This window comes from Aulonocara sp. 'chitande type north' Nkhata Bay, linkage group LG11 (assembly GCF_057382095.1).
Source record: "Aulonocara sp. 'chitande type north' Nkhata Bay isolate Kocher_YH1m ecotype deep benthic linkage group LG11, A_spYH_male_GT1.1, whole genome shotgun sequence".
NCBI lineage: Eukaryota > Metazoa > Chordata > Actinopteri > Cichliformes > Cichlidae > Aulonocara > Aulonocara sp. 'chitande type north' Nkhata Bay.
Window position 1 is genome coordinate 17,997,960 of NC_141354.1, and position 24,206 is coordinate 18,022,165.

Below are 24,206 nucleotides of genomic sequence, written 5' to 3' on the forward strand. Positions count from 1 at the left end.
TTTTTCTTTGGACATTGGCTGCTTTTTAACTCATTTTCATTCCAGTGCAAACATTACAGGAAACATCACAAGCCCAAAAAAGCCCTAAACAAAATCTGCAGCAGACGAACAGTATTGGAAGTCATGTCTTGTCAAAGTCATGTGCTTAAGAAATAGGAAACGGGTCCAGCATAAACCTGACATAGAACGTGAGAGATGCATTTGGCCCTTCAGGTGATCCATTGACTATTCACTGAAGCCTCATCAGAAATGGTGTCAGTGGAAGGTTGACTGTCAAAAAGCTCGACAGTCGCTTGAAACTTTTAAGGAAGGGAAACTGGGAGAAAAAGCTGAGGTATGCCATATTACACAAAAACTTGATTGAAAATCAGTGGCAACAGGTCTTATGGAGAAGAGATTTATTGCAGAAGTAAAGTAGCCTCTTGTATAAGAATAATAAGATGAATACAGAGGGATGCACCTCCTGGGAACTTGGCTCTTTCACTTTAAGAACCTTGAGAATTGTTCACACACTGGTCTGCCTAAAATGGGTAAAAATGTGCTCTTGACAGTCCACTGTTAGCGTCCACAGGAATCATGTAATCTATTAATACAACATGGTCTCTGCAGAGGACCATACACGTGCAGACAGACACACAACATACACAATTGTAACTATCACCCTGTCTCCTTGATGTCCACCAATCGCAATTTTCCTGTAACAAAGTATTTTGTTCTATTTGTATAGTATGTTTTTCAGTTTATCTCATTCTATTCTATTGGTTTTTCTCTTTTTAAAACTTTTCATTAATACTCAAATGTAATTTAGTCCATTCTAGTGCTCGACCTGCAGCTAACTTTACGTGGCTATGACAACAATGTCGCTATGTAGGAGCTGGACACAGAGGCTATAGTAGTGCTCATACGCACATACGCACTAAACAAAAGAAAGAAGTGGGAGTCAGTACTGGGAAGTGAGGAATTCCAGTGGAGTGGCTCTAGTATTTCTTCCAGACGCGGAGCGTGACGTCGTATCGGCGCTCTGCTCGACTGAACAGAACAAGTACAGCGCTGTTTGTTGCTCTGCAGAAAAGCAGAGTCTGACAGACTGATTATGGAGGAAGTGGCTCAGAGGGAAAATAAACATGTCACGAAGTGTAACCTGTGAGTGTTATCTAGAGTTTGGCATGATGAAAGAACAATCTATTTATAGATTGCCTGGAGATTAAATGTTACTATCAAATATGAGCTTCAAGTATTTTGGAAAAGTACAAACAGGAAGTAGAAACAGGATGAAGAAAAAGGGGTTCAGCTAGTTTAAATGGAGGGTATAGCTAGTATATTATGGAAGTGTAGCATCTGCTGTTCAGTGTTTAAGGTCTAAAAGAGGTGTAAAGTTTTCGAGTCCTTACAGCTTGAATTATTATAGAACAGATTAGCCATCAATACAAACTTAAGTCAGTTTAATACTATTGCGGTTTAGTACAGTTGGAAAAATTAACTTTGTTAGGATTTGATTATGCAGTAAATGGAAAGTATGATTCTGTTCAAGTAACCTTGATGAGTAATGTGTTCTTACTGACGCTGAGTAGAACCTACATCAGTGTTCTCCTCCTCCCAACTTTGTTAGGTGTTCAAATCATGGCAAGCAGCTCTCCTTTCTTTCTGTGGTTGTTTACTCTAATCTTGGTGGACAGCAGACTCTAGGACGTTTTTGTGATTTTTACGTGACACCTTGCAGTTTTGCTGTTGGCTTCTCTTTTACTTAAAAAGTACCATATATCTATTTTCACAACAGTTTATCTGTTCTTTGCAAGTATTACTCAAAAACATATGGATGCATGGAAAAGCTATCTAGAGGTGGAGCTTGGCTAAACTTTGAAATTGTGAACTTTAGAAGTTGATCTAGACCTGTATCTGAATTTAGGTAATTTTGGAAGCATGGATTGCCATTGTGGTTTAAGGGACAGTGGATCTTTCACATCATATGCATGTCGCACATTATCTTCTTCCTTAGAAAGTCCAGACCAAGATGTCCAAGGACGTAATTCATGCACGGTATGGAAGGAATGTTTAGCCTTGGTGGAGATGCAGTCTCACAGTGCTCTTGTTCAGTTGTTTGCTCGTGTACTCATTCAAAGAGGAGTAAACACTCCCTTCCTTTACTTTTGAAATACTGAACCTTAGCCCTGTAACATTACAAATAAACTCCGACCTATATAGGATTTTTTGTTGTTGTTTTGTTTTTAGACAGATACCTGTCCTGATTTGTTGATTTACAAATCTGATATTCGAATGTGTCATGGAATATTTTTTCCTTGAGAAATGCAAAACATAAACAGGTTTCCTTAACGTTTGTTTTTTGTGGTCATTTATTTACTTCTCTCGGTTTGCCAGACTCTGCTTGTATCAGCTGGTTGTCATGTTTGTGGCTTTCTAAGCAGGTTGCCATGAAGGAAGTTGCAGAGAGTCCCTTGTGAACAAACCATGCAATGTCAACATTTTCACTTATCGGCCATTATAAATGCTGAAGCCGATAGATCAGCAAAGAGCTAACACCAGCCTAACCCTAGTTTTATTTCCTTTTTAAAAAGAATCATCACTTCTTTTTTTAATTTTTTTTTTTTAAGAAATAAAGTTTAAAATGAGGATCTTTATATTTAAAAATACACATTATTGTTTTGATATTTGAAATACTGTCTCTGTATTATTTGTAATTTTCAGTGGGTTAAATGATCTGCAGATTGGTAAGTTTTGTTGTTATGTACAGAAACACAGACTAATAACCTTTTTGGTTATATCAAACAGGCACCCTCATCGGCTACATAATGAGTGGAAAATTTTAAATGTAATAAAATGAATATACTGTACAATGAGCACTGTGCGTGTTTATTGCAGTTAATGCAATCTCTTCTTTGAAATGATACCTACATCAGTAGCGTAGTATCTTCAGAAGCCATCCGGCTGATGTTTTGTTTGATACATTTCTTTTACCTGACTACAGATGCCACATAAACTCCTAAACTTAATTTGCTTTAGAACATGCGGCACCTCTCTCTCCACTGTGGCGTGTACAGATAATCAAGGGAGCAGTATTGTTATTTCCACTATCAATTAGGCTGTCTATTATATACACACACTCCCAGCCTGAGCGAGGCTGGGAGTGTGCCTGAGGCATCTGTTAAGCGCACGAAAGCTTGATACATACAGCCAGCTCCCTGCTTTGAAGACGGGGATGAAGGGGATACAGATAATAACATCAGTCCATCAAACACACCCTGGAGTAGAAGCGAAGGGAGAGGGGAAGAGTAAAATGTGTATTGAAATGTAGTGTACAGGGCAGAGTGCATGGAGAATAATCAGTGGAGAAAAACCATCATAGCAAAGACCAAAGCTTCAAATCTTGTCCAACCTGTCACTGTTCTCTTTTCTTTAACCTCGAGGCCTGTCTTTAGAGGAATTGTGAAAATGGAAGTGACCCAGTTGTCTACTCCCAGATGATCACCTGTAATGTTCCCATGTGGGAACCAGGAGTCCTCTGGTCTTTCTTTGACAGAAAAAGTACCCTCCTATGTTAAATTCTCTTTTTTTATGAGTGTTTTATTATTATTTTTTCATAGTGTGTCTACTTCCTATTAAGAAGTGTTTAAAAATGTCATAATCTAAAGTTATTATTGCATTTTAGGTGTCGCCATGACATTGACTGCTTTGTGAATTAGTGAACTAGTTTTTAAAGATGCACAGTTCAAAGGGAGAGCCCATCATCTCTATTGTGTCACAGTGTTACATGTGTTCAGGGCTGCCATTGGTCACTGAGCAATAATTTTGTGATATCCGGCAGCTTCGTGAATCGTGACAGTGGGATGTTCTCACTGGGAACTGGAGTGGGAGTTTGGGGTGTGTGGTTAAAGCAGTCTGACAAAAACCACAGTGATCTTACAGGATCTTTCCTGTCCAAATACATCTATTTTTAGTTTGGTTATCATTCCTGTGGTTGGGAATCATTTTGGAACTTTGCATGGCTGTGTGCAAACGATTACTTTTTTTTTTCTCGCCTTCCCCCCTTTAACTCGAGTTCAAACCGTTTTAATGATGTGAAGCCCATCATGGCTGTGTGTATTAATTGCTTAATGCTCCTTCAAGTACCTCTGTGTTTTTATCTCATTAGGATGTGCTGATTATTCACATAATTAGGATGACATTTGCAGTTAACCAGGCCGAAAAAATGTGTCAAACAGGTCACAGCTTCCCTGCTGAGTATACTCTGAAGTTACTATAATACATTGTAGTATTTAATCTACTATTACTGCTCTTGGCTAGTACATGGGCTAAAAGCAAGAGACATACATGGTCCATACCAAAAAGTGATTGTTTTAAAATTATGTTTTTTGAGTAACCTATGCATTAAACAGGCAATATTCTTAATTGTTACATTTTAGTTTTCTCTCTAAACTGTAGTAAGTTATAGGATCAACTCTCAATGAAATAACTTTATTTCAAATAACTACTGGCTGCTGGAAAAACATACAGATAATTGATGAAACTGAAACTGAGTTGCTGTAAACAGCGTTGCTTTTTTCTCTTTTTCAGTTGTTTCCTTCATTTTCCTTGAACAGTTTTGATCCTTTGCTCATACCAAGGCTAGCTTGCTGTTGCTTATGAGCTCCGGCTAGCTTTAGCTTCAGCTATTTTGCCGTTGTTAGTGTCATTAAAATGTCAACGTTCAGCCAACTGAGGGTGATTTAAATGTCTGATTAGGTTTGTCATTAAATGTTATGCTGGCCCCCCTTTTACTTCAGGACATTGCTGAGCTTTAACTCTAACAGCATGATAGCATGTGGCTGTGAGTGCAAGTGTGTGCTAGCAACTATTTTCCTGTCTTGCTGTTGCACGTTCATGAAATGGACTGGTTTGTAATTAAACATATTGGTCTGGCTGGTCACTTGTCCAAGTCAAGAACTCTGAAGACTAATATTTGTCCAGTACTTAGAATTTTTATGTTTGTTTTTTGTTTTTTTTAGCTGCCTTCTTTTATTTTTCCAAACACAAACACGGCTTTAGGCAATGTAAAGTTTCAGGTTCATCTCCCTAACAGTGTGGTCAAGGATACACAGCAAAACGTAATCAAATTATTCATTTAAGTCAATCAGAAAAGTCTCGACTGAATGCAGGATCTAGTTTTGTTTTGTCAGGAAGTCTAATTTTAGCACATCATGCATCCACACCATGCTATCAGAAAGCTTTTTATTCACCAACCTCTTTCCAAGCAGTTTGGTTTCTGTAAAGTACTGGACCAGATTTAGCTGAATGAGCAGGGTTAATTAGGAGTCGCATGGAGTTGGTTCTCTCTCTCTCTCTCGGTGTGTGTGTGTGTGTGTGTGTGTGTGTGTGTGTGTGAGTGTGTGTGTGTGTGTGTGTGTGTGTGTGTGTGTGTGTGCATGAGAGAGAGTGTGGGTAATAGTATGGTGGGTCTAACTGTGTTGTGATATAGCGATCAAAGACACAGACAGTCTTTCATCTACTGAGTGCAGAGCAAATTGTAGAAAGACAAAGCATTAACATGGTCACTTTTGTATAATTGACTTTGATATTACAAGATAAATAAATGCTCACAAAGTACATCAATAAAGCTCCACATTAACAAACATAGTCTCTGGAGTACACTTCAGCATCGCTTCATATATATATGTATGTATATGTGTATGTAGGTGGGGGGAAAAACTCCAAAAAAAAGCTAAAGAAGAAGTGTGGCTAACATTTGTTGTTGGGGTTGTTTAAAAAAAGTGCTAAACTTCATGTTAGTACCCAAAACATTATCCCACAGGGGTATATTGTATTTACTAACACTAACATCACATGGAAAAGCAGGCTATATGACACCAGTAGGTGTATGTGTATGTGTGAGAAAGTATTACCAGAATCACCATACTGCCTTTTCCATGAATAAGTAAGAAGTTTACAGTTTCTTTCCTGTCATGCTTTAGTGACTCAGTGTATGTCACTCTGTGTTGTATTACCCACCACCAAGCTGAATAGTGATTGTGTTACAGCATTATCGAGCCCATTATGCCCTACAAAACCTCCCTGGAGAGACATTAACCTGTCACGTAGCGTGGCTCAATGCAAGTCCCGCCCACAGTCATTCATCTTTATTACCTCATAGGTCATGGGCATTGTCACTCAGAGTGTCTGAGTAATATAATTGACCCTGCCTAAGGTCGCTGATTTGATAGGTTTGGGTCATATAATTTCACACTATTGACTTCCAGTATGTCTGATTTCAACCTCACCTTTAATAGTCCTGTCTTTTTTTTTCTTCAAAATCTTCATAATGTGGTTCATTGCTCTTGTCTGTGGTTTGGTGTTGATCTGCAGTGGCCTAGTATGGACAGCATCAGCTGGTTTTTATTGGGTGTAATTGAATGAGGTTTGTAGGTCACAGCAGCAGTCAGCATTGATTGGACAACAATGACATTTGTACACCATGTCATAGTAAACAGCCACAAAACAATGAAGGCTAATCAATGTAAGGTTTTGTGTCGAAAAAATGAACCCAGCGATCAAGTAAAGACAATCCTCTTATTGTTTTACTCCCAGACTGACCTAATTCATGTTTTTTGCCTGTATGAATCCATATTTTAGGCTTGAAATTTAGATGTTGAGGTAGAGGTGGGTGATATAAACGATATACGATAGAAACGATATAAATTTGGCCAACGATAGAGATTTTGACAATACGGCTCTATCGCGATAGCGCATATTGATGATGTCATCAAGCGCCTGTTTTGGTCGAAAGCATCGCAGCGGCTACGACCACTGTCATCTGCAAATTATGCCGGGCGACAGTCATAGCAAAGAGATGAAGCACTTTTGAAACATGGGGAAAGCCAAAAACTGCGCTTCCTCCACTTCCGTAACATTGATTCATTAATGTTGAATTCTCTCGCAGCTGTTCTATTCCCAAGTTGTTGCAGTATATTAATAACTAACCTCGTATTGTGGATGAATAATCTCAGTTGTTCTCCTGACTGAAGTTTGGCCCGTGTATAGCATCCTGCTACGTGATTGCATTTGTCCCTGACCACCAGAATCCCTCACGTTAACTTTTATCGAGTGGAAAAAAGTTAGCGTTCGTTCTCCAGCTTCACTGTGCTAATGTTATGCTAACATAGCTGTGTCGCTAGCAATCACGTAGCACAACATTATATACCAGGTAGTCGAACTTCAGTAACCCTACAAACGTCACTGCTGTTTAGTTTTCTGTCTTCATTTATGTTGGAAGTGATAGCAGAGCTGTACGTTTTAATTAGTTTCAAAAATCTCTCAGTCAGAACATGGTATGTCATGTTTAGGTGGAAACTAGCGAGCTAACTTCCTGTTAACTTCTAACTCCGTTAAATTTAATAAATTCTGTTTTCAGGGATGCATGGATGTTAAACTTAATTGTTACACCTGCTAAAGCAGCAAAGCTGATGATTTTATTAAAGATGAAAGAATTTAGACCATTTTTAACTCTCAGTGTTCATTTGACTTTGGGTCCCAAAGACTTTGGGACGGAGTTTTGGACCCAGATTACTCCGTGAAGCTCCTCACTACGGCAGCGGTAATGCCCTGACAATCCATCAAAACATTTTTTAACAGATTTCTGCACGCCAAAATCGGTTTGAGGTCAGTAAGCACAACCAGAATTCATACATAAGGCACACCCGATTTTTGAGAAAATTAAAGGATTTTAAGTGTGCCTTATAGTGTGGAAAATACGTTATACAGAAGAAAAGAATATATTGCAATATATATCGTTACCGCACATGCTTCAGATTATATCGCGATATGGATTTTAGGCCATATTGCCCAGCCCTATGTCGAGGCTTAAACCAACAACTCAAGTCAAAACAGGATGGAAACCCCAAACGGGCACATCATATTGGACACTTTGCTGTGTCACAGACATTTTCACACATGCAAAATGACTGCAGTGACTTCTGAAAGCTTTTGCTGCATGGTTGGTTTTTATAATCTCATTGCAGTTCAGGTTGCATTATTATTTTTATTGTGGCCTGCTATAGACTAAATGCAGTTCCAACGATCATTACTTAATGAATTAATGGTGGGCTTGAATCTCATATAGGAGACAATTGCACCCCTTTTATTCAGTGATTTTTGGTCCTTGTATGAAGTCACATGTATCCGTTTGTGTTAATGCTCAACTCCCAGTGTATTCCGGAGTTGGAAGCCAATTACCGCAGGACGAAGATGGGAATCGAGAACAAGCTGTATAATTAATGAGCTTTCAAGGTGCTGATAAACAGATTGTATTACCATTGAACAGCGTCAGGCTAGTTGTGTCACCTTTCTCAAGTCTTTATGCTAAACTAAGCTCATTAGCTGTTGGCTGTTTTCATGAATGTTAAAAATATGTTTTGTTTCGTTTTGTTTTTTTGTTTTTTTGTTGTGTTCCTATAAAACAGAAAAGCATATTTCACAAAATGTCTAAAAGATCTAAAATTGGAAGTCCTGCTTATGGCCGTTATAGTACTGTCCCGTCTTAGCTATGACCAATTTCCATTTTTCTTTAAAGGGACGGTCCCATTAAGGTACTGTTGCTGTCATGGTAATGGTAGCTATGGATGTGAGGGATTTGTATATGAAACAATAAATCTTTGCTGCCCTCACTGGTAGTCACCTACCACTATAAGGACTTGCATAGAAGGCTGCTGGTAACAGCTAGCATTGCTAATGTTGGGCATAATGAGTGTTTTTGTTAATTTTAGATTAGCTGATTAGTATAATTTGTAAGGCATGATTAAAGCCACTAGATACTTTTTCAGTTAGGAAATTATTGGCTAGGAATGATCCTCCAGTCTTTGACCTTTGGAGTACTCGACCCTCACACATTAGTGGTGCCTTCTTAATCGCATTTTATGGTCCCTCAAATGTGTCTGCCTGCCTATGTGTTTATATTTGGTCAGTGAACAGATGTACTGGACCACCGCAAATGTTGGTCCAGTACATTCCTCCAGAATCCCAACTACATTTCGCTGAATGCAGATGATGCCGGTCGGATGCTGATTGGTTGGCAAGTGGGCTGGAAAAGGGAAGTGAACAACAGCAGAGTTCACAAGAAATGGAAGAAGCATGAAAAAAATCAATAAATGTACAATATGAAAATTACAGGCTGTGACTGCAGTGGACACTTCATTGTTTAACACTCAGTTTCACTTCAGCTCTGTGGATGTTAGAAGTTCGCTCTCCTGTGCCGCTGGCTGATGGACCAGCAGAAGTACAAGCAAGAGTAACCCACAGACCGATTGAACCACATATTTTATGCACTGGCTCAATCAATAACAAACACTCAGTTGGTTGGCTGACCTTTGTGAATGACAGTAACACTATTAAGACTTTGTTTAATGCTTGCAGTTGCCATATTTCGCTGGTATACACTTCCTTCTGATGTTTTCGTGCAGTGCACAGCAATATGTGACCTCAATACATCACCTGTTTAATGGTTTCATAGAAAGAGCCACATCTGTTTTTCTTTCTTCCTTTTTTTTGTGTAATATATTTACTGATGCTGTCTGGATTTCTAACCTGGTATCCCCTAATACTGTGATACAGCTTAAGCCTAGTGCCCAGCGCTGAGTTTGCGTGTGTTATTACTACCAGCTGATGTTATCTTGTCGCCCCAGAGGGAAACCACGGGTAATGCCAACCCCCCTCCCTCCTCCCTTTGATTGCTCTGCCTTTGTCTGTGTCGGTCCTTACTGTATTCCTGTTAGAGGGTTTCCACTCTGATTTTTTTTTGTTACCTTGGTTGTAAAAATGGCACTCTCACCTCCTCTGCTCTCTCTTTTTTTTCATGTGATTCACTGTCTCACTCTTTAATCTCAGTGGTCTACAGTGATATCCGATTTGCTCACAATCAAATAGCTACACACACACACACACACACACACCCAACCTCCTCATTGTGTCTGGCTGGCATGCTGATGAATGAATGAGCCCCTGTGGTTCCTCCTTATCTCTGTAACCTAAACACGGACACAGCTCATAGAGGATGGTGTGCAGGCTGTGGCACTGCTCTAAGGGGTGACCCGTGTTATTCCCATGTGTTAAGCTATAAAACCATGATACATATCCTGGACCTGGAAATTAGAGTATAATCCTAATCTGAAAGCATAGTCATTTAATCCCTGTGCCTGGCCCTTTGAGTGCTTGATCAGTCTCAGATATGTTGTGTTAGCAGGTTAGCAGCATTTTAAACTTGTTAGGGACAGAAGCTGCACACAGAAGTGATCTATGGTGCCTGATTCAATATGCAAAAATGCTTTTTTGGGTTTAGTCTGGAGACTAATATGTCAACTGCTGCATGGATTTTCTTTTTTGCTGTGATGTGTGCTGTGATACATTTCCATTGCTCAAGCTTACATGGTCTTCTATTCATTATTTAAGACCTTGTGCATATATGCTGACAGCTTCTTGTCTGACTAAAAGAAAAAAAAATCAGCAGTAACACTGAAAATAGAATAAAGCTTGAAATGTAACATAATCAGACTCCACAGTTATTGATGCCTCGGCTCATTGCAGCTGTGGTCTGACGAGACCAGCCAATCAAATCTGTTCAGGGAAGTAGCACTGTCAGCCACCTTTGTTCCTCACTGCGCTCATCTCTCCAGCAGTAAAACGCAGAATGATGAACAGGCAGTGATAAAAGAAAATTGATGTCTCTCGTTCAGTTCTCTTCATGGCTGCTGGTGTAGTGTGGGAGGGATATGCACTGCAGGATGGTTTCATTCATAATCGGAACACGGTGCATTATTAGCCATTTGAGCTGTCTCCATTATTATTGTGCAGTGTTTGGCATGCTTCCCTAAATTATATAAGTGAGCATAAAGATACTGATGTCTTTGCTTATCTGGCTGCTGCTACCTTTTGCAAAATTACAGCAGTTCTAAGGTTTATTTAGATGTACACAGGCAGTGTTATTTTTCTCAACTGGGGTTGCAGACAGAAGACCAAACTGTACATAATCATGTCACCTATTTTATAACCAATGCTGTACTAGGAAAAGGTACTACATACTGGCGTTGTGCTGTGGTTTTGGCATAGCGTGAGTCTGCAGACGTTAGAGGAGCAGACCTCAGCTGCACCGTCAGCAGCTTATCTTAGCTGTGGAGAATCAATGTAAAATAAATGATTTCTCTGCCTGAATATAGAATGGTTAGGGGAGCCTTTTCTGGAGCCAATTTAGGTTCAACTCGACCTCTACGCAAATCCCACCGGTGATTACTTCTGTGTTAGTCCGACTGAGTCTTCCTACTCTATCAGTGGAGATAAGGGGTTATCTTTGGCACCAGAGGCTTTTCCCACTGCAGGCATATGGCAGGAACACAGAAGAGCGCGTTTCCTCTGCTGACGAAAATTATCTGTTTGCTTTGTGGATGCTTTAAAATATATAAGTGAAGGGATTTATCAAAATGTGCAAACAAACATATAAATACAGTGTTTAAGGCAAAAGCAGGTTGAAAGTCAACATTTAGTTTAGCAACTTTTATACTTTAACACGACATGAGCTCTCTTAGACAACCTTTCTGTAACTCGTCTTCAGGAATAGTTCTCCAGGCTTTTATAGGGACATTCAAAGTTCTTCATTGAGTATTGGCTGCCTTTTCTTCCATTCTGCTTCCATAATGTTAAGTTCCAAGCTTTAGGGAGGTCAATGGTTATGTTAATGCTTATGGTGTTCCACTGAGTGGCAGTGTGTTTGAGATCATTGTCATGCTGACGAATGAAACCATGCCAATCAGACACTTTCCAAATGGTATTGCATTCTTGATCAAAGTCTAAAGGTACTCTAATGAGTTCCTAATGCCATCAAATTTTTGACAAGTTCCCCAACACTGCAGGCTGAAGTGCAGCCCCAAGCCATGACAGAATTTCCACAATGGCTGTAGACACTAGTTGTTATACCTCTCTCCTGACCTCCTCTTGTACATACTAACAGCTAATTTTAACCAAAAATTTAAATTTTGGGTTCATCACTCCATCAGTCTTGTTGCCACTTATCTTTCAGTCCAGTTTTTTTTGTAATTTGGTATACCTGCACCTCTTCTCCTTGTTTCCCTTCCTTAAGAATGGCTCCTTGACAGTGATCTGTAATTAGTGTTATCCCAGTTTTGTCTTTCAGACCTAAAAAATTTGATCCATGTGGGATTACATTTCAGGACAGTCTCTGAAACAAAAACTTTGCAAATAAGTGTAAAATGAGAATTTTTTTTCTTTGTTAAATTTAATTTTAATTTTATAAGCCAGCTGACAACCAACCAGCTGCTATCGCAGCACAGTTTTAGTATTTTAGTGCTGTAATGACCTTACATTAAAGTCACGTTACAAAAATGCAGACAGACTGAACAAACCATAATAGAGAAAGAATCAATCAAGAAATTGTCATGGTTGAAGGAAGCACTATAGAGCGAAAGGCTTAGGCTTCAAACTTTCCAGATTTTTTATCTAATTGAACATCCAAATGATGCACAGGAACAAGTCTGATACATCAAGTCCCGATTCCTCAAATTACAGGACCAAACTTGGTCCTCTGCCACCATCACTGTCCCAGATTCCAAAGGGCAGATGTCCTTTGCCCATGTTTACCTACATAATATTAGGCAGGTGGCTCTTCTGTTATGGCTCACAAGTGTAATAATATTGGATCCATGAGCCACAGTATTGCGTTAATTTTTTTAAGGCAGTAAATAAAAACAAATTCAATTCAAGGAGCGTTGGATAAGCGACTATAATAATAAATGACTATATTATTATTATAATTGTCTTTTTCATTAAAAATAAAAAGGGTGGCGCACCATGCTATTGAGTATTCACTGATCTATTTAAATCCACTTCTATACTATTGACGCAATGAATCCAAAAACCCTGGCGACCCGACCCGCTCGGATTATGTATGAAGTAGACGTGGCACACATGAAGGTATCTGCCTTACTGATTATATTGTAGTATTTTCCTTTTTATAATAGCTGCTCCGGGCCAGTGATCATCAGCCCATCTCTTACACTGAATTACACCATCCCTGATCGCTCCAAGATATGAGCAGACAGTGGTTTGAGTCTATTGGTATGCCTTCTCTTTACATACTCGCCACATATATATGTGCACACAGACAGTAGCATGAGCAATTATATGTGCTGTACATACAAGAGAGGAGGTACCAAAACAATGAATTTCAGGTTGCAACAGTTTTTCCTCTGTATATTGCTTTATGATGGCATTCAGTTTGAGATAAAGGCTGAACAAGAAGGAAAAATAACCTGAGCATTCTCCTTCTTGGGTTTTTCTGTGCCACGATTATTTTTTTCTTTTTTAATATTCATACATTCCACGGCATAAAGACGAGCATACAAGTCTCACATTTGTGCATAGTATTTAAAATACAGTGAGGCACAATGAGGCCACAGAAGTATGGGCACATTAAGAGATTATGGAATAAAAGAGAGGGAATGAGAGAAATTCACTGCATTGGCTCCACGGAGAGCTGATGGATTTCAGTGTACTAACAGCTGAGAGGGTCATCACAGCAGCATTTGTTTTGACAGAGATAAAACAGCTTTGCAACACTTCCCTTCATTAAATGTCTTCTCCTGTGATTGTATTTACATCATGGCTTCTTATCAGCAAAATAGCACTTAAGCTCTATTAAGTTATTTCACTGGGTTTGGTCTACCACCGCCCTCGCTCGCCTTCACCCACAGTCTCCCTCTCTGTCTCAATGCTGCTCTTTCTCTCTGTCTCTCTCCCCTCTTTACTTTTTGTGGTGCATAGACTTAAAAAAATACTCTTTTATTGTGCTGTGTTGACAGTTTGCAGCCAACATCATGACTCGTTAATGTTAGACATAGTGAAGGACATGTCTGGCATTAGTTATGCAATAAAGAGTCTGTGTCAGCAGTGGACTGAGGGGATGTTGTGCTGGCTGTGCGCTATCCACTGACTGAACATATTTTGGCTTCAGCATGAAATGAATGAAACAATTAGTTAAACACTTTACCTCCCTGCTGCCAAAATTTCTGGTGAGTCATAATTTGTCCAAGAGAAAAAATGATAGGCTTAATTTTGGCTTTGGAGGGTAGAGTTTCAAGCTAATACCAGCATGCTTGATCAGAAGCTGTACCCACAGGCTCTATGGGTCTATTACGTGGACATAAATACCTGCTAATTAGTACTAAGGCCTGAGAGCAGACTTCTTGGATGGTCTGTTAGTACAACCAGCCATACAGCAAGCCATATTATCTGGCAGATAGCTGCACTGAAAATGCTAGAGGAGGCAGCACACAATGTCTAACTTCATGACTCCATTTAGCACAAGTGAACCCTAACAGACAACTGCTGGCTACAGGAACTCACATGACCTCTTATCCCCACACTGGTGTTGTTCCTACAACCTCATAATAATGATGTTCATCCAGGATCAGCATTGCAGTTGACTACTGTCTGAGTATTCAGTTAGCATTAGCTAAGAAGTAAGCTAAACACAAGTAACCAAAATGTGGCTAACGGACAAACCTAGCTTGGTGGTATATTTGTTGGATAAGGAAAACATTTTAAAATGCCTACTATTTGTTCCGGAAGAGAGGTTTATATAAACAAAAGCATTTTATATATCTATAGATAGATTATTATGATGATGCAGGAACAACACCAACACCAGGACATCAGATACGCCACCAGTGGATCAACCTGTGAGTCAAAGTGGCCATGCTCTTATCTTTAGGCCCTTTTGAAGTGTAAAAGGGTGAATACATTTTAAGAGGTGAATTAGCTGAAGTGACTCATTCTGTTTTTAGCTTAGGGGTCTTATTCTTAGGTGTATTGACTCTCTCTTGGAGCAAGTCACCACTTCAGTTCTTGGCACTGCCACTCTGGGTTGATTTCTCTGCTCTGGGACACATAAGTATCTTTGACAGTGCCACAAATGTTGTTGCTTTTTTTATTTTGTTTTTAGTTTTAATTCTGGACATTTCTCTCACCCAGAACAAACCAAAGGAATACATTTGACACTGTGTGATTGATGGCTACAACTGAGTGTGAATGCACCCCAAGACATGATGGATGAATAAAGCATTTTTTGGTGGGGGGAAGATTTCCTGTGGTTGAGTGCTGCCACAGCTGAATGGCCGCAGATGAAACGCTGCTCTGTGTGGCTCCGGTTCCTACAGAGATTCAGGCTAACTGTAGGCCAGACTGAGAGTTGTTTTAAGGGTGAGAAAACTCATTGACATTCTCAGGCAAGACTTGGCACCGCAGTGTACGGCTTTCATGTGCGTGCGTCTATTAGTGTATTCACAAATGTGTGTTTGCAGTATGGGGCAGCAGTTGCCGTAGCAACGCAAAGTGTGTTTGAGTGGATAAATGGGTTGGCGGGCGGGAGACGGGAGGGGGGTGTTGACAATTTGACAGCCAAAAAATAATCTACAAATGATAAAAGTATGAATGGACTACACAACACACACGCGCACACGCACACACACACACGCACACACACACACGCACAGTTTTACACTTTTCCGATCTTGATTTATTGCTAATCTTTTAAAAGTGGTTCGAGGTCTTCTTGGCCTGTACTTCTTTGTGCTTTAACTGCAAATTTTTTTTTTTTGTTTTTTGTTTTTTTTTTTACATGTGCACGAAGCAAAAATGATTTGTATCTATAGCTCTGTGTCAGATGTTTGTGTATATGTGTGCGTATGTGTGTCTGTCTGCCGGTGATATGTATTTCAGGCCAAGAAGACAAATGGTGCTTTAGAGCTTGTGGCAGTTATCTTGCATGTGAGCCACCAGGATGTGTGTGAATGCTAGTGTGTCTCTATGTGTATTACAGTGAGAGAGAGAGAGGGTGTGTGCAATAGCAGATGCTCTCTCTGGTCTTGCAGACATGCTTCAATGCTGCTGCCATCTGGTTGGCTGAGTAGAGCTGAACGCACGATGGTGGTCGCTGTGAAATCACTGGCTGATGGGAAGGCTCAAGGCTTAAATCCACTTAAGACAGATAGCAAAGACAGAGAGAGGTAGAGGGGACATTGCAGAGGGGGGGGGGTCATGGGTCGTTGTGCCTTTGTCCACTTTAAAGTGCAGATGGAGAGAGTGGTGCGCTGAGAGAGTGCCGAGGGGCAATCATGCGTTGACAGGAGGAGGATGGCAGGAAGGAAAGCTAAAGGAAAAATTGAAGAGGCCGTGGCAGCTTAAAGTTTGTGAAACACTTTGAATTTGTTATAAGGGGTGCTGAATTTATCCTTTTCAAAGTATGTGACTGACCTGCATTACTTTAATTGATTTAATTTAAGTACTGGATTATTTACAGTTCTTTAAATTTACAATTTACAAAGACCGGACATGTAAGACGAAACCTCAGTCACATGGTTACTCTACTCTACTCACAGTCAGTGAGTTCTTTGTAATGACCATTTGCAAAAAGACGCTGCTCATAATAATATAACTGTATAAGGAATTGAGATAAAAAAAATACAGCTTTTATTCCAGTAACTCAATCAAGAAATTGATAAAGTAAATAATGATCAAATATAGATATGTTGACCTTTAATCAGAATCAGGATACTAATCTCCCAGAGAGAAACTGCTTTAGACATTAATTTGGGTCTAAAAAATAATTATAATGACATCAACAAGAATATATTTTTGTTAACTTTGGAAACTCCCTCCAGAGCCACAGAAGACATTTTAGAGCAGTTTCCACTAGTTGAATACTGCCCCTGGTGATGACTAATCTCAACTGTGTAAAGCAGCTGGAGAGCCCCTTTAACAGTTCCCAAGGTTAGACAAACTCGTTGCAATATAAACTGTAAAGTTATTGCCCAAATTATGGATTATGTATATCCATCTCAGTTGCATCAGTTACAGTCTCTACACTTTCCTCAGTTGATATTAAACTAAAGTGATCTTTAAATAAAATTTGTATCTTTATTTACCCCTTAAGGAGAAATGAAATGTATTCCATCACTAGTACACCTGCAGACACATTGTATCTAAATGAGTGCTACAGTGCAGAAATGATACTGAGACAATGACAGGAGATTTGAGAGTAGCAGCAGTGACTGGTGCTCTTTAGAAGAGGTTATCTTTGGCCATACAGGCTGGCCTGTCTGTCTCCATCACCTCAAACCATGAAAGCCTTGCCAGTGAAGCTGAGCCACAGAGGCCTGGGAACCACTGTCATTCCTTTAAACCGTGCCTTTCATCCCTCTGTTTCTCTTTTCACGTCTATAAAAAAAGATTTTGACAGTCTCTAGACTTGCTTCAGTGTTTTCTCTCTTCCTGTCCTGACCTTCAAATCAGTCATTGTTTCACGAAACCTGTTATCTCTCCTCCTGTTTTGTTTGTATTCTTTCACTTTGCTTTTCTGCTTCTAAACCTTCTGATCAGTTTTCTCTAACTTCTGTTCTCTTTTTTTCTGCTACCTCCATTTTCTTTTTGTTTGTAGTGTGTCAAGCTTAGCTGATCTAAGCTGTCTTTCTCTGTAGCCTGCATGTTAAGATTGTGAATGTTTTTGAGTTAATTCAATACTTGTGGCATTTGTGGCAGTTTTTCCCTAAAAATCTGATTGGCTTTACCAAAATTATTTAAACTGTAAGTATGACACAGATAAACAGTTTGGGCTATTTCAGCTCTGACAGAAGGAAGTTGAGTAACCAACAACAAATATACTTTTTTTTTTCTTTTCTTTTTTCTTTCAAGTAAACTGAGCATATTAGGACTTCAGACTCTTGGTCAGACACATTTAATGGAGAACATGTTTTTTGTTGTTGTGTATTTTTTTTTGGCCCTCTGCATGTTAGATTTCATATTTTGGGTAAATAGAGCACAGGAATGACATTCAGCAAAGGTCTGGGGCCAGAGGTTGATTTGGGGTTTTGGCTATTAAGGCATTTTAGTCCATGCGGTGTGAGCCTAACTGCAGAAATCATGAAAATTTAGAGGCTAGCCAATTTAACAGTTCATCAAGAACGTAATATGCCGATAAATGATTAGTGTAAAACAAATATCTCTTCCTGGTGTGTATCTTTGCTGACCAAGCAGGGTGTTTTCTTTGAAAAGGCTGGCAGTGTCCCTCTGAAGTTTTAAAGGTCAACCTTTGCTGTGCTGTGATACTTTTTGGCAGGAGAAAAAGCAGTGTTATGATCCATGCCTTTGTCTTTAAAATGTTACATTATGTCTTTTTGATGTTAATCTTTTTTTACTTCTTAAAGGTTGAAACCTTTGTTCTCCTGTTTGTGGTGCCCGTATGATAAAATTTGTTCACTTTACACATCCAACTTCCTCCCTGAATTGGTTTAGTGGAAGATGGATATGGACGGATAGCCTGCCTTCAGGTGCAATATGTCTGCAAGCCGCTTTGCAACCCACATCAACCCTGTTTTAGGGCTTGTCTGTTCTTTGGGTGTTATACTTTTGACATCTGTACGTATATACAAATTAAGGTGGGGGTGGTCCCACAAAATGACTGCAGATAAATAGCTTTTTTTGACTGTAGTAATCCTGACTGAAATTGCATCCTTTCCACTGTTAATATTACGAGGAAGATCTCCAAAACCACATTATACTCCTTGTGAGGCATCAAAACAATTCAGCCAAATGACCCTTCAAAGCTGCTTGTCTGCTTGAAAGTGTTGCTCAACCAGGCATTAGAGATGTGCCTGGTTGAGCCTTTCACAGACCAGCAACATAAGTAAGCTCTGCCCTCGCTGTGTTCCATCATAAACACACATGATCAAGACAGTTTATTCAGCAGGGAGAAGCAACACAAACACAAAGTTTGCCTGCCTAAACCATCTTTTAAACATGAATTCTGGGCATTGTTGGGCGACTCGAGGTGGGACATCACGCGAAAGTTGCCTTTTCTTATATACAGACATCTTCTTACTGCTTTGGTTTAAATAAGGGAGCTACCTCAGTAGAGCTTGCAGGAGACTGTATACATGAATACCACTTGCTCCTTGCAGATTAACTGGACCATTACCACCACTGTTCTTACATGGGTGCATTCAGGCCTCAAAAGGACTTTGTATTAGAGAGCTGGCAGATTAAAGACCATTTAATGTGTGCGTAAGCTCTGCCGGGTAATGTCTAAAGAATGTTAGTGCAGCAGTGCATGTGTATCTTTAGTGAGCTGAGCTGATAAAGAGACTTTAACAAATGTTTCAATGTTATTAGTTCTACGTTTCAAGTGTCAGTGAATCTTTCTGTTACACTCTTTTCACAGAGATGCTTCACAGTCACAAGTCTTTTCATCCTGATGAGTCACCAGAGCAGCTCTTTGTGATCTTTGCCATTTCCTGGTTCTTGTTGTTCACAGTGTATATTTACAGCAACATACTCATTATTGTCTCTGTTCTCCCCTAGGCTCTCGCATCTTACCGAGCCTACCTCTTGACGGCACGCATTCCTGCCAAGGTAAGAGCAGTTGAGAATAGTATTCTTTACTAAATGAAGAGTGTAGGATTGTGTTAGAAAAGTACTTTTAGGGTTCATTTTTTCCATTTAAATAAATCATATTAAACTGTTGAAATCACTTCAGAAGTTTTGGAACTTCTTGGAAAGTTTTCTGGAAACGGTTTCTGGGATTTTCCTTGCTAACTGGCTTCATTCTCCTCTTTCACTACGTGTTTGTTGCGAGAGAAAAACACAAACTTAAAAAAATGTATATTAACATTTTTCTGGTTAATTTCAGAATATGAAGACTGAACCAAAAGGTTCATGACCATAAAACCAAAACAACAAGCTGCTTATTGTCTGAATAATGATCAGTGTGTTGCAACTCTTTTATTACACACAGTAGCACTGTTTTCTCTTCATTATTAATGTTGTAATGCTTGTTGCAGGCAGCAGTGTGTGATATTTCCTTACAGCAGAGTTAGCAATTCTGTTTCAGCCATCATTTGCTCTCACTGGTGATACAGGGAGCAGTTTTGGATTTAAATAGATACTTTTAAGTTTGTGTACCTGAAGCAGTTCTAAAGCTTGCTGGCAAATCCTTTTATACAGTGGTGCGATAATGCAGTGCAGATGGTAACTGTCACCAGCACTGAAATATCCCTCATCATCTTTACAAGCACAGTCACCACTACCACATAAAAACCAGCAGTGCAATAACACAACACAGATGTTCATGCAAAACTGCTGTTACCATCACTACATGTATTATCAAGGTTAACAGCAGACTTGTGCTGCTGTTTTTGCACAATAAAAGTTGTTTAAAATAGTTTTGTCCAATCCTGCATCTGTAATATTCTGATAAAGAAAAAAAATAAGCAGAATGTATTACAGGAGTGTGAAGTGGGTGAGCCAGTGGCCAAGGGTTTACTGGCTTTTCTGGCCATCAAGTACACATGACACACACAGACCCACAAGGTGGATACAGTACCATCCATGCTGTTGCGGCTGCTAATGCTAATGAAACAAAAAAAGTGATTAAGCACGTTTTCAGTGTCAGCAGTTTTCAGCAGTAGTAGTGACTCATTGTCAAAAATAGCCTCTAGCCTGACCACATGCATAACCAAAGCTTGGAGTCATAAACCCAAACAGGGATGTGACTGTATATAGAAAACACCTACAAAATCTGGACTCGCCTGACAGGACAGGAAAGCTTTAACAGTATTTCTCTCAAGTCGCAATATTGCATACCATCTTATTTTAAAAGAAAAAGCTTCCTGCTCTCCAGTGAATAAGGTGCCCTGGAGACAGTGCAGTTGGTTGATTGACAGAACACAGAAAACATCATAGTTCACTCTTTCACATAACATCATTTTCCACTTTGGAAAAGTTTCTAGCCACAAGTTTAAAGTCTGTTTATTTAGCTGGTTCTGCATCTGTTTTTTATCTGTCTGCTGTCTTTTGACCAGAGGGATTAGACACCTGCTTTATAAAGAGCCGCCCCCATATCTCATCCTGCATTCGGATCTTTTTCCACCTTTTTTTTCTTGTCTTGGCTTAAACACTTCTTCTGTTGAGAGACAGTTCTCTCTCTTGTAGTGAAACCAATCTTTCTTTGGTTAGCCAGATCACAGCCACAGATCACCTTTCCTCCCCTATTTCTTTTCTCACTCTTATCCTGCCAATCTTTTTCAATAATCCATTAGTTCATCCGTTTCTCTTACGCTGACACCTCTGTTTCCGTCCCCCACTCACTACAATGCCAAAGGTCAATGGGATAACTAGTATCTTGTCTTCAGTGGATTGACTTTATTTTAAATGAATTTATATTACATTAAGCTGACAGGCAGAAGATTTTTTTTTAATTTATTTTTTTAAGGAAAAATTACAGTTTTGTGATTAATTTTGTGATTGACTAATTTTTGCATCAAAAATTCTTTATTTCTATTATTATTATTGTTAATAGTAGTAGTATTAGTATTATTCATTCACTAGTGCCAACTAATGCACTAATGTTATGGGTGGTTTCTTGGCGCCTGTTATTAAAACTAGAAAAAGAGAAAAAGTAAAAGATTGTTACCATATTTCTCCTAAATGTACTTTTCTAATGTAAAGTCTGTTTCACAGCCAAGATCAATCAATCCTAAATAAAGTTTAGCTTCTCCTCACTCTGGATCCTCAGTACTCACCTTCTGTTGAAAGCTGTTTTTTTTTTTTTAAATAATACAACAGATGATTTTGTATTATTTTATGGTAAAAGGTAAATGCATGGATTCTTGTATAGTTATGCATAAAAAGTGGTAATGCTTTAAAACCCTATAGGAGCACAAACTGTACGATGGGGATTTCATGCGTATTGTTTTCCTGAAAGCAGCCCGAGGCCTTAATGTTGAAGTGTTTTTAGTGTATAAAAGTAAAACCTCAGTTAAACATTAGACTGTATATTTCTCCTCTTAGTTATAGCTGAAATCCCCCTCTAGCTCTCTCATGTGCTTGTCAGTGGTTTTCTGTGTGTGTGCACGCTGCTTCGATTGATGCTTTGGCTCCTCTTGAGAATCTCCAGGGCCTCGCTGTCTGCCAGTGTCTTCCTAAAAGCATGCACACATGCTCACACACACATTCATTCAGATCTTCCTTCTTGCCTTTTGTCTCTGTTTATTTTTGTAGCCTCACCTGTATGCTCTTCAGCTCGGTTGTCTTTTGTTTGATGTCAGAACTAATGGAGTTTATGTAATAAAAGGTCACACTGAGCATACCTTTGATATACAAAACATAGTCAGTGTCCATTATCTCATTAAAACCTGAAATACAAATGGTCAGCAGCATCCTCAATATTAACAGTTATAATAAATACCTTTCAGATAAACTTAGGTGCAGTGTGACCCGTTAGACTGACAGACGGGCAGTGAACGAATGAGTGAATGATGCAATTACTCAGGCATTTGGTTCCATACACCTCCCAGCATGGAGCTGGCCGTCGCCAATGGCTGAAGCCCAGATTTCATCACCACACTGATTTAAGTCCTTTCAGATTACAGCCACACCTTTTTACAGGCTGAAATAAATAAACTGATTGACCTATTTTACATTATGGATACATATTGTAGCAAACAACACTTTGCAGTAACAAATGAGCATCAAAATTAGTGTAAGATTAATTTAGTGTCTTACAGTTGGTAGCCTTCTACCCTGTTAAAACTTACCAAACCTCCCTATATAACAATAACAGCTACTGGAGTCTGTTGCTTTGTTTTATTTGAGAAACATGTCATTAGCTGAGCTGATTTCTTCTGCTGTATTTATGTCAGTTATGCTAATTTCTTCTTTAAAAGTCAGTTCACATCAAAGTAAGCGCTGAATATAAATTGGGGGGCGGGGTGTTTTTACACAGCACCTTGAGTGAGAGAGTTGCTATTGTGTGTTTATTGTGGATTTAGTAACCACAAGCACTACGAAACCAAATGCGCGCGCACACACACACACTGCATACTGTAGTCAGACAGTAGACAGACAGTCTGCTTATCCTCTCCCTCCTCTCATCTCTGAGCCAAGCCTCAGGAACACAGCGCCCACCTGGAATAGTCTGGCCCTGCTCTCTGGCCTACCCTCAGGCACTGTATGTGTTTGTGTGAAAGCAAGCAGCAGAGGAAAACTGCACTCGGTATGAAGCAGAAGGCATTTGTATGCACAGGTTTTCAATCTCATTTAAAAGAATCTGTTTCTGTCCTTTTAAGGCCTGTGAAGGCAAGTCGCTCTGAGTTGCTCTCTTGAAGCAGAAATAAAACATTCAGATGCAAGACTGCTCTAGGTTTCTCTAGCCCTAATGTTTTGATAGACTGTCTTTTGAATGATGATTCAGTATATTTTGTGTTCTGTTTAAGCTGCAAGAGAGCCATACTCATTTCAAACAGTTTAAAAAGTACATTTGAAATTGTGCAAAGCAGGGAAAAGCCACAAGAAGTTGAACAGTATGTGTCATATGTAGTTGTTTTATTTTACTTCCAGTGGACTTGACTGAAAACTGAGATGCAAGTATTTGTGATGAAAAACATGTAACACCAAATATGACTTTAAAACAAGTTCGTCTGTGTGAGTCGGTGTTGGAAGATTAAATTACTGCAACCTGACTTATTAACTGTGACACAGACACTTTTAAGCAGGACTCATTAGATTAGAGTTAGCGCATTACACCAATTTATTCCTAATATTCTTCTTCTCTCTTTTCTTTTTCGGTTGTTATAATTGTTCTTCTTAATACCAACCAGCATATTCTTCAACAGTATGGTAACACTAGACTGTAATAACTTGTAGTTCAGCACGATCTGCACTAAAGCTAAACCAATGGATTTCAGAGCCCGATATTGCCCGATATCAGGTATATGGTAATCCATTGGTGTTTGTATTTATAACGATGATAATTAAAAATGTATAAAGTGAAATAGGGAATGGCAAAACAAGCTTGACGATGTTTGAGTGTTAAAGTTGCATAGTTTATCCAGAGAAGGGTGTCTTGCAAATCCCTTTTTGGCAGCACACATATTTGGAAATCCACAAGCCCAACACCCAGCTGATCCGAGCAGCGTCAGACAGGGTGTGGGTTTAAAAAAACAACTATCTTAGTGAAGTTTAGATAAAAATGTTTATGCTTGTGTGTCTGGAAGAAAAAATATATTGGCTGATATATAGGATTATTCTCTATTTAAAAAAAAAAAAAAAAAATCTGTATTGTTTACGAACGATGACGATACAGATATTTAAAAATCTTGTATCTGCGG

The 24,206-nt window shown here is 39.2% G+C and overlaps 1 protein-coding gene across 1 annotated transcript in view; it reads left to right on the forward strand.

Moving 5' to 3' along the window:
• Window positions 1–24,206, forward strand: part of LOC147318756 (F-actin-uncapping protein LRRC16A-like) — a 72,760-nt gene that overhangs the window by 6,083 nt on the left and 42,471 nt on the right. The window contains exon 3 of the mRNA XM_086310840.1: window positions 19,402–19,452. Within this exon, the coding sequence (XP_086166966.1) occupies window positions 19,402–19,452 (51 nt within the window). The remainder of the gene's footprint in view (window positions 1–19,401; window positions 19,453–24,206) is intronic.